The 12,011-nt window shown below is 42.3% G+C and overlaps 1 protein-coding gene across 1 annotated transcript in view; it reads right to left on the bottom strand.

The window, feature by feature from the left end:
• ANKRD31 (ankyrin repeat domain 31) overlaps positions 1–12,011 on the bottom strand; it is a 107,274-nt gene that overhangs the window by 51,395 nt on the left and 43,868 nt on the right. The window contains exons 10-11 of the mRNA XM_066604889.1: positions 11,851–11,973; positions 2,915–2,955 (exon numbers count right to left, since the gene is read on the bottom strand). Coding sequence (XP_066460986.1) covers positions 2,915–2,955; positions 11,851–11,973 — 164 coding nt within the window. The remainder of the gene's footprint in view (positions 1–2,914; positions 2,956–11,850; positions 11,974–12,011) is intronic.

Genomic DNA, 12,011 nt, shown 5'->3' with positions numbered 1-12,011 from the left:
ATTACCTTAAAAAAATATGCTTTCTGTCACCATCTTTTAATACCCATAACTTTTTTATTTTTCCGTTGATATAGCTGTGTGAAGGTTAAATTTTCTTGCAAGGTTACCTGTAGTTTTTATTGGTACCATTTTGTTTTTAAAAAGTGCAATTCTGGAACTGTGTCTATTTTTTTTCAAAATGGTGTTCACCGTGTGGGATTAATTACATATTTTCATTAAATTTTTATTTTCTTGTTTTAATAATATCATTACTTTAAATAATTATAAAAATCTTTAATTATTACTATTTCTACTTTTATTTATAGTTCCTGTAGGGGACTGAACTCGCGATTGTTTGATCGCTTATAGCCTGGGTTCCCACACAGCGGAATCCCGGCGTAAATCTCACGGTTTGGCCGCAGCGAAAAACAGCGAGATTTCCGCCGGGAGAGGCGCTGCTTCAAAACCGGCGGCACTTAGCCGCGGGTTTTGAAGCGGCCCAGCTGCTCGCTCTTCTGCTGCTACCGGCGCTCCCATAGAGGAGAGCGCGGCCTCAGCGGAGGAAGAAAAAGAATGAACATGCTGCGGCCGGCTAATCTGCGCTGCAGTGCCGGCTTTGCCACGGTGGATTTGCCGTCCTGTGTGGATGAGATTTCTGAGAAATCTCGTCCACATGGCTGGCTAATACCGGGATTAGCGGCCGCAGGCGGATCTGCCGCGGCGTAATTCCGGACAGAATTCCCGTGGCAAATCCGCCCCATGTGAACCCAGCCATACAGTATAAGGGTGGCTTCACATGAGCGTGTTTTTGTGCATGCATCCGCACACAGAAACACTCCTCTATTACAACACATGCATTCCCTATGGTGTGTTCACATGTCCGTGTTTTACAGGTGCGTGCCTGTAAAGATAGGACATGTGTGCACAATAGAGAATGCACGCATTGTCTTCAATGGAGCCGCACCCTGTCATTGTTTTTCAGGGAAGAGCTTTAAATATAAGCTCTTCCCTGAGAAACAAACAGTGTAGTGTAAAAAAAAAAAAAAGATATATATATATATATATTTTTTTTTTACACATATACATATATACACACACACACACACACACACACACACACACACATACTCAACTGTCCGCCGCTGCCATGTCCCCGCGAAGATGAAGAACACAGATGTTTTCTTCGTCCCCGCGTGGAAAAGGAATTCCTTGCTGCACGTGCCACATCTGTGACAGATGCAGCAAAGCAATTCTTTATTCCCTGCAGGGATAAAGAATTCCTTTGCTGCATCTGTCACAGATGTGGCAGGTGCAGCAGTAAATTCTTTTTCCATGCGACAGATGTGTTCTTTATCCCCGCGGGGACACAGCAGTGGCGGACAGGTATTTTTTTTTTTTTACACTAAAATTCTTGTTTTTCAGGGAAGGGCTTATATTTAAACATTCCCTGAAAAACAATTTAGGGGTGCCAGCAGACCATTGCCTTCAATGGAGCCGCCGGCAGCAGCCGCAGCTCCATTGAAGGCAATACACGGACCTTCGTACACGTGTGTTTTTGGGCGTACATGGGTGCGCACCTATGTACGCACAAAAACACGCTCGTGTGAAGCCACCCTAATGCAATACCATGGTACTCCATTATAATGCATTGTAACTGGCATTCTATTGAGATAGGCATCTGATTCAACAGGAATCTTATTAAGACGTGCCACAGACTTCAGAAGGCTCCAGGGTGCCATGTCATCATGGGGAGGAAGGGTATTTAAATCCCAATCCACCGGGACATATAAATGTAGCTGTCAGACTTGACAATGGCCTTTAAAGGGTTAACAGCCTTGATCACGCAAGCTCGCAACCCACATTAAGAAACCCCTATTATCTTGCAAGTCCCTACACGAACGTTCAAAAAATCTAACACTACAAAGGGACAAAAACTCAAATATGACTGGTAGCTTGTGTATTTTGGCTAAAATATCGACTTATACTTGTGTTTATTATTATTTGCTGAAAGCATTCTGGCTTTAGGGTGCTTGTAAGCCGCCGGCGAATCACGCCCTCTGAAGCTTTCCATAGCACTGCTATGGAGAGCGCTGGCACACTTTACATGAGCGGAGAATAATTGCGATCCTCCACTCGCAGCAGGCAATTCGCAGCATGTTGCGAATTGCCCTGATTCTCTGCAGTCAGCCTATCTATCAGATAGGGCTGACCGGTGGAGATTCGGCGGCGGCTCCTGCTCCCGGGCGGCGCCGACACGCTGCGGGATAACGCAACGCCCGTGGACAGGGAACCTTAGATCCTGAGGGGGTCCTGGGTGTTGGACCACTGTGGTTCACTATGAAGTGCAGGGCAACCCCCTGGGCTGAATTGTATGTGGTATCATTAATTCATGAACATGTTGCAAACTGGCATGGTGCACTACACATATCATACTATGTTACTATTATTCCAACTGACAAGACCAGGTGACTCCCAGCAATCCACAGAGATCTGCATGCATTTTGTGGCAGTAAACCGCTGCATGTACGGACACCTTTATGGTACATTCATCTGTATCCTGCAGCAGAAAACCAGCAGCACATTAGTTGGAAATCCTTAATGCCCACTTCCTCACCTAAATGATGTGGATTTGGCCATGGTTTTTGCTCCATGTACAGATTTAGAAAATCTCCTCCACTTGGCTTGAACTGAAAATGCTGCCGATTTTCTGCAGCAAAATAAGCTGAGGATATTCCGTAGTATTTACACTCTGGGTGAAGCCGCCTTTACATTTCCTTCAAATATAAATATAATGTTTAACTACCCTACAACAATTATAATAGCTACTGAATAGCACAGCATCATGTCACGCAATCACATAATGGATAACTTTATTTATTTCCATCACCTGTTGTGTTCTTGCTTCTGCTATCCCTTAATTCAGTCACTGACTTACCTTTTGGGCAAGCTTGTTCATCGTCACAGACTCTGCACGATCTAGAAGAAAACACCACAAAAAATCATTTATATGGCTAAAAGATTGTCACATGATTGATATTAGTAAAGAACTCATTTTACACAAAATTGGACTTAACCCTCTGAGGTAAAAAAAAAATCAGAATAATTCTGTTTATAAGAAGCAGGAAAAAAAAGGAGAGGGAGGAGGGGAAATGTGTGAAGAAATTTTGCATTCTCTTTATAATTTTTGCTTATTTTGTATTGCTTTGTGTACAAAGACAGAATGAACGCTGTAAAATCTATGTACAATTATGCATCTTGTACCAATGTTGCAACATCTTTGAATAAAACAAAGTTTAAAAAAAAAAAAAACTGACGAAGCAGCAATTTTTTTTTGTTTGTTTTATGTTCTGAAAGCCATACCCTTTTAATTTTTTCATTAGGGGCTTATTCTGACGATCGTATATCGGCCGGGTATTCACGCCGGCCGATATACGGCGTCCCTCTCTGCAGGGAAAGGAGGCTAGAAGAGCCGGGAGCAGTGCACTGAGCTCCCACCCCCTCTCCGCCCCTCGGCACTATTTGCAATGGGAGGGGGCGGAGCTAAGTCCTGCAACTTAGCTCCGTCCCCGGCCGACCCCTTTCCATTGCCAATAGCGCCGAGGGGCGGAGAGGAGGCAGGAGCTCAGTGCACTGCTCCCGACTCTTCCAGGCTCCTCCCCCTGCAGAGAGGGACGCTTTATACCGTCCAGCGTGAATACCCGGCCGATATACAGTCGTCTGAATAAGCCCTAAGGTTGTAGTATGAGGGTTTATTGTAGTAAGGGATGAGCATTTTGAGTATATAAGATTCACTATGAACATTTTTTTTTGGTCAGGGGAGGGGGGGATAGAAAAAGACAGTAATGCTGCAATTGTTTGTTTTTTTTAGCTATCATTGGGTCAGACAATGACTTGCAGGAGTGCTACCCTCTAATAGGTGGCGCTGTAGAGTTTTTACAGCATTCACCCTTTGGTGAATTATCTTTTTCTGTGGGTCATTTTGATTACTGCAACATCAATTTTATATAGTTTAAGTTATGTTTTACTAATTTTACAAAAGAAAACCCTTTTTAAAATAAAAAAAAACATTTGTCATATTTTGAAGCATTACTTATTTTTCTGTTGAGTTTGAGGTCATTTTTTGTGAGGCAAGTTGCAGTTTTCATTTGTACCATTTGGGGGTATGTATGACCTTTTGATCACATTTTTTTGCTTTTATTTTAGGAAGCGAGATGAAGAAAAACCAGCAATTGTGGTCTTATTCATTTTTTGCAGCGTTCACTACGCAAGATAAAACAACTTGATATTTTATGGCCCATTTACATGCAACAATTGTTATTTAAAAGAGCGAATGACTCAACGAGTCTTTTGCTTTCCAACTATGAGTGTTTACACATAAAGATAATCGTTTAAAATGCTTGTCATTGCGCTCCTTCATTGGGTCCTTTGGTAGTGTTTACACGTAAAGTTAAGTGGATGATTGTTTGTTCAGGTGGGCGTGTGTATATGATAAAAGAAAAAAACCGTTGATATTGTGCAGGTATGTAGATTGGCTTTTGAAAGAATCTCTATCTAGCAGGGCGTGCATAAGTAGTGTGAAGAAAAAGCCCTTGTCTGCTGTCAGTATGTGGATTGGCTTTTGAATGAATCTTTGTTTAGGTGGGCATAAATACATTTTTGCGAAGAAAAAAAGACTTGTTGAAATCCTACTGTAAAAGCCCTTAACTAAGTCCTAGCTGCATAAAAAAAAAAAAAAAATACATGACCCAACAGGAGCTTTCATCTCCGCAGCACATCTCCTCTTAACCTCTGGCACTTGTTTTTAGTCTTCTGCCAGCCTTTCCTGGATTGATGTTCAAAATCCCTGCCTCCAGGAAGGGCTGGCTGTGATTGGTTCTTGAGTACCGTGGCTCAGCCAATCACAACCCTTCCTGGAGGCGGGAATCTTGATCCTCTAATCCAGGAAGGACTGGCGGAAGACTAAAGACAAGTGCCGGAGGTGAAGAGGAGACACGCGTCAGAGATGACAGCGCCTCTTAGGTGATGTTTTCTTTTGCATGTTTTTTTTACCGCAGCTAGGGCTTATTTTCGGAGTAGGGCTTATATTTCAAGCCCCCACCTCGAAAATCCAGACAAAAGAGAGCTACAAAGTCGCACAACTTTGTAGCAACACAAAATTGCGATATCACAATTTTTGTGAGAAAACAGAACACAGATGCGTTATTGCGTCGTTTGTGTGGAAGCGGCCTCAAGGTGAGTTTTGCATGTACTTGTTTCATCTGTATAGTGTTTTATGTAAAGCGAGGTATTCTTCATAGTACCGATCAAAAGGTCTCACACACAGAGACTTTTAGTTCGGTACTACGAACGGTACATTGACATGGCTGCCTGACGCAAAAAAAAAAAAATTTAATTCTGCTCGTGAGTTAGTAATCCGGCGATGCAGGATTTTAAAAAAATCGCTTATCTATATTAATGCGAGATTTCTGTGTCTCGCAATGCACAAAGCGATTTTCTCGGCCAAGTTAAAGCAGACTAAAGAGCATGTAGGCGGGCGGGGGAAAACCGCTCCCCAGCCTGCTGTGCTTCCATGCAAGCAGCGCTCTGAGCAATGCTCGCAATACTCGCTTCTGTGCGACACCACTGGAGCATGCATCAATGGGACGAACTGTCGGGCATTGATTGCTTGATCGGTCGTCCAGTGTAAATGGGGAATTACTGGGACATAGGAACGGGTTGCAGCGAGTAGAAAGCAGCACTTCTGTTCAGTGACCTCTGGACCTCAGAGGTAAGGGAAAAGTAAGCACCGTTTCATATTCGTCGCATCCTCCGTTCCTGCACAGTGAATACTATAATTGTTCTTTATAAAGCATAGTTTTCTCTTCTCTCCAGCATCTGCGGAACCCTCAGAATCCGTTGCTGTTATGAAGTCGGATGCAGATGGGGCCTGTCTCACATTCTTCTGCTGGGCTACTATGTAGCATTTCCCATTTTGTACAGTTTTGTACCTTTTTTGTTAAGTTCTAAAAAATGTTAAATTTAAAACAGACTGCGTTATACAACCTTCCTCATAATAGTGTAGATCGATCTGCTCAGATAAACGGTTACATAAAATACCTTTCATGAACATTCATCACATCTGCTACCTGGCTGACAATTATATATACAAATGTCAGCCAGGAGGCACATGTCGTGTAGAGTGATTACTGACATAACTTGAGGCGTTTCACATCATATCATTCCGCTACAAAATGCACTTTAAGGGAGTCTGTCAGCTTGAACAAGCTGTCCAAAAAGCAGGCAGCATGTTCTAGAGCAGGAGGAGCAGAGCTGCTTGACATACAGTTTCGTGGGGAAAGATCCAGGTTGTTATTCATTTATAGCTCTGCACATCCTGGCCATCGGTCTTTTTGGCTCGTAATGTGCAGAGATATGAATGAATCTAGTACAACTCATACTGAGTCTTTACACATGAAAATACATGTCAATCTAGTCAGCTCCCTATGCTCTATAACCGTGATGGCGAACCTATGACACGCGTCTCAGTGCTGACACGCGCGGCCATGTTCGCTGACACGCGGCCGCATGCGACCACATACAGATGAGTATGCGGCCGCATGCCGAGAATCGGGATGTTTCAACCTCGGCTCCTGCACGGCCAGGTGCAGTAGCCGAGGATAAAACATTGCGGTGGGTAGACACTTTGCGCCGGAGGTCTGTATGCCAAAACCACAGACCTCCGGCACAGAGCGTCTAGTATTGCCGGGACTTCCAGTTAGGCCGCTGACCTCACTTCCGGCCAGCGGACCTTCTAGCAGCGGAGTGCGCAGGAGAAGGCATCTCTGGTGGCCATCTTACCAGCAGCATCCACCGTGACCAGCATTACTAGGGAGGGCCTGTGCAGCAGCCATTTTAAAAAGCACCAGCACCATTACCAGCAGGCACCCAGCGCACGATTATTGAGATAAATGAGGGGAGGGCCTGTGCGGCAGCCATTTTAAATAGCGGCAAGCACCAGCACCATTACCAGCAGTATAATTCTACCTATCTTCTGTCATTTTATCTACCTTGTGTCATTGCCGCCCTGATGGAGAACCCAAAAAATAAAAACCCAAGGTTAAGTAAAGGGAGTGGTGGTAGTAGTAAGTAGCAGTAGCCGACCTTTTCAAGAGATGTGGATCGAGATGTATGGCATTATAGAAAAAAATGGCAGATCATTTTGCGTTCTATGTACTGAAACGGTATTAAGCAGAACGTGGAATATAAATAGACATTTTGAAACTAATCATTCCCAGCTCTTGAAAAAAAATTAGGATGAAAGGAAGGAATCCATTTCCAGGCAGCTACACCTTTATAAGAGCCAATCTAATTCCATCCTTAAATTTGTCAAAGGCTCTACAAATTTAACGTCTGCAAGTTTGAGCATCGCTCACTCCATAGCTCAGCATGAAAAAGCACTCTGTGAGGGAGAATTTATTAAAGACACTCTCCTACGATGTGCACCAGGTCTATTTCACGATATGCAGAATAAAGATACAATTATTAAGAGGATATCTGAGTTACCGCTCAGTAGAAATATCATAAAAGACCGAATAATGAGACTAAACACAAACATACAAAATGAGACTGAACACAAACGTACAATAGAAGATTTAGCCAATGAAATTCAGCAACAAAAAAGTCACTAATACCCTGTTTCCCTGAAAATAAGACATGCCCTGAAAATAAGACATAGCATGATTTTCCAGAATTTTTGAGGATGCAAAATGATTTTTCAGGCTTTTTGAGGATGCTTGAAATCTAAGCCCTACTCCAAAATAAAGCTATGCTAACAGTTCATTTAAAAAGTCAATTTAAATAGTGACCAGGCAGCTACACTTGTAAAAAAGTTAAATTAATTTTTGTTCAAAAAGGTTTGAAGACACTGTCTTATTTTCAGGGAAACACGGTAGGCAAGTTAGTTAAGGAATTCCCCCTCCCCTCACTTATTTCAGTTCACAGCATCCCACACAAGTTTAAGGTTTAATAATGGACTGTTAAATAATATCAAGACCAACAAAAGAAACCGACTGACGAATGAACAAAGAAGTCACTAAGCAGGTAAATTAAAATAATCCCAGAACAGGGCACAAGAGGGATGCTGATTCGGTTTCCCCCTGGTTTCAACTGCATCCATGTCCTTAGAGCTTTAAGGATTGCAATAGTTTTATTTGATTGTAGGTGTAGGGATAATTTTCTGCGGCACACTACACAGCAGGTACCTGGCATGCATATCTTACAAGTAGGAAAAGCCCTGTGTGTAGTGGCACTGACAGTGGATACCTGATCAGCTGAATCGACCAAGCCAATCAACTGTTGATGGCCTATCCTCAGGATAGGCCATCAATAGTATTTCCATGGAAAACTCCTTTAAAAATTTGAATCCCACCCCTGAGTTTTCGCTTAACATATTAGTGTAACAAGGATTATTATTGTTGTACAAATCATTCCAGTTATCATACCTTTCAAATGAATTCCTTTTTGTCCGTGCCTTTTGACTTTGCTTTGTCTTTTGACTGCTATTTTTACTTAAGTGATTATCTTGTACTTCTTTGCTCTCTGAAGATCCGCTTAGCTCCACCTGTTGCTGGTTCATCTTAAAAATAAAAGGATTTTGGCTTATTAATGGAAAACAATCTATGTTATACTATATGGTTCCAAGCCTTAGAATTAAAATACTGTGTAATTATTTTTTATCACACATGTGAGGAAGGCATTTTGCATTTGTACAATAAGCACTGATGCCCACAGCACAGAATTATTGGGCAGGACAGGACTTTATGTGCTGCCTTTCCATCTCCATTAGCAACATATTTGTACAGAGCTATAAAAAACCTTTGTATACCTTCCATGGTAGTGCAGCTACTGTACCAAAAGAAACAATCCAGATATAATATGGGAAGACAAAACCTGGAAATCTTACAAGGGTGATAAGTTCTTGAGAACAATTAAAGATAGAAGGAGGGCCACTCTGGACTTATTTAACTAACAAGCAAGAGAAAATCACAGGGGTGCAGGTGTAGGGACACTTGGGAAATAGTGACTACAATATAATTAATTTCCAGCTGTCATTCAATAAGAAACCTTATCAGGGAGCGACAAAAAAACTAAACTTTAGTAAAGCCAAGTTTGATCAGCTCAGAACTACTATCGGTAACATTAATTGGGACAATAGCCTCAAAAATATCAGTACTGACGAGAAATGGGAGAAGTCTAAAAACATCCTAATTACCTCATGCGAGCAGTTCATACCCTTTAAAAAAGAAAAGAACTACAAGCAGAAGGAAACGAACGTGGCTCGACAAGACTGTAAGGGGAGCAATAAACGAAAAAAAAGGAAGCGTTTAAACCATTAAAACAAGAAGGAAGCGAAGAAGCGCTAAAATCATACAGGGAAAAAAACAAAACATGTAAAGATCAAAATTGCTTATGAGGAGGCAGAAAGACTGATCGCCAAAGAGAGCAAATATAACCCTAAACTATTCTTCAATTATATTAACAGTAAACGAATTTGCACTGAGAGCACTCGCCCTTTAACGAATAATGCAGGAGAAACCATAAAAGACGATGGAAGAAAGGCAAATCTATTAAATAGTTTCTTTTCAAGTGTATTCACAAATGAAAAAGAAATGTCACACAAGATGCAGGGGAATAAAACGAACCCCCCCTCCCTGCTACATATTGCAAGCTTAACGCAGGAGGAATTGCAGAGCCGGCTAAAGAGGATTAAAATCGATAAATCGCGGGGCCCAGATGGAATACACCGAAGGATTCTAAGGGAACTAAGTGATATGATAGCTAGACTGCTATTTCTTATATTTATGGACACTATCGAGACCGGGGTTGTACCATTGGATTGGCGCATTGCCAATGTGGTTCCAATATACAAAAAGGGGTCCAAATGAGAGCCTGGTAACTACAGGCCGGTAACTCTCACTTCAATATTTGAGTGGTTTCTGAGAGACGCCATCCAAAAATACCTCAAGGAAATCAACGGCATAACCCCTCATCAGCATGGGTTCATGAGGGGTCAATCATGTCAGACCAATCTGATCAGCTTCCATGATGAAGTTCTAGGCTGGACCTGGGAGAGTCTATTGATCTCATATATCTGGACTTCTCTAAAGCATTTGACACCGTGCCGCATAATAGGTTGATATATAAAATGAGACAGCTCGGATTGGGGGAAAATGTGTGTAGTTGGGTAAAAAACTGGCTCAGAGATAGAAAGCAGAGGGTGGTAATAAATGGTTTGTACTCTGATTGGGCCACCGTTGCTAGTGGGGTGCCACAGGGTTCAGTATTAGGCCCCATTCTGTTCAGCATATTTATCAACGACCTGATAGAGTGGCTGCACAGTAAAATATCAATATTTGTAGATGATACAAAATTATACAGGTTAATTAATACAACAGTGGACTATGTACGGCTACAAAAGGGCCTAGATAGACTGGGAGATTGGGTAGAAAAATGGCAAATGAAATTCAATATTGATAAATGTAAGGTTATGCATAAGGGGAGGAGAAACGGATGTCACCAATATACACTAAATGGGGTACTGCTAAGTAAAAGTGATATGGAAAAAGACCTGAGGGTACTAGTGGACTGTAAGTTTTACTGGAGCAATCAATGCCAATTAGCTGCTGCAAAAGCAAATAAAGTCTTGGGAGTGCATTAAAAGAGGTAAAGGGGCGAGGGACGAGAACATTATTCTTCCACTATGTAAGGCAATTGTCAGTTCTGGACACCGGTGCTCAGGAAAGATGTTGCAGTACTTGAGGGGGTTCAAAGAAGGGCAATTAAATTAATAAATGAAATGGGAGGACTGGAATACCCAGAGAGGCTATCAAAATTGGGATTATTTACCCTGAAAAAAAGATGTCTAAGGGGCAATCAAATAACTATGTATAAATACACTAGGGGACAATACAAGGATCTTTCCCGTGCTCTGTTTATACCCAGGACTGCGACGGTAACAAGAGGGCATCCTCTACATCTAGAAGAAAGCAGGTTTCATCACCAACATAGAAGGGTGTTCTTTACTGTAAGAGCAGTGAGACTGTGGAACTCTCTGCCTGAGGATGTGGTGATGGCAAAATCCATACAGGAGTTTAATAGGGGAAAAGATGTCTTTCTAGAGTGTTATGATATTACAGGATAGAGACATTAGGTGTCCAGTGGGGTTGTTGATCTCAAATGTTGATCCAGAAATTATTCAGGCTGCCATTATGGAGTCAGGAAGGAATTTCCTTTCTCCAAATGAGCTAAATTGGCTTGTTGGGGTTTTTTTTGCCTTCCTCTGGACCAACAAGGGGTGAGGTTGAAGCAGGCTGAACTAGATGGGCATTGTCTTCATTCAGCCTAACATACTATGCTGATATGGGATCCCGTGAGCTAATTCCTTTTACATTCCATGTACAATGGGAAGCCTATAGGACCTTTCAGGCTATCAGCAGATTTTAATGCAGAATTGAAAATGGCTTAAAACAGGGGTATGCCTTGGCTGAAGAAGTAAATACTTGCCTAACTGCGGAGCTCCTGAACTAGGGCTCCACAGCGACCTAAAAGCGAGAAAACTTTAGCTGAATGGGCCTTACCTGCTGCCTAGACATCCAGGATGCCGCGGAGAGGAAAGCGATGAACAGCCAAGATGGAAAAGCAGATTAATTTTTACTTCTCTCAGTCCCCGGATTGGGACCAAGATGACATGGCTGTAAGCTTGTAGGGGAAGTTCCTCTGTGTCTGAACCTGCGGAGTGCTAACCTGACTGTGCGAAGTCCAAAGGGTCGCAGTGAAGGAACAGCTCTGAGCTATTGGTTAACGGGATCTTCTAGCCAAAACTCGGAAGCTCACTCGCAAATTTGAAGGAAAGCCAGGTGGGAATCTGCACAACACAGTCATCATCATCATCTTCCCGGCCATATGGCTTCTTCTCTTTCAGCCAGTCCAGCAAAACAAGAACAGAAAATGTACTCTCTAGAGGGGCAACCAGATGCATGGAAGAGTGATCAAAC

This window comes from Eleutherodactylus coqui, chromosome 5, assembly GCF_035609145.1.
Source record: "Eleutherodactylus coqui strain aEleCoq1 chromosome 5, aEleCoq1.hap1, whole genome shotgun sequence".
Classification (NCBI taxonomy): domain Eukaryota; kingdom Metazoa; phylum Chordata; class Amphibia; order Anura; family Eleutherodactylidae; genus Eleutherodactylus; species Eleutherodactylus coqui.
Note: the sequence above shows the minus strand (reverse complement) of the source record. Positions and strands in the feature narration are given on the sequence as shown.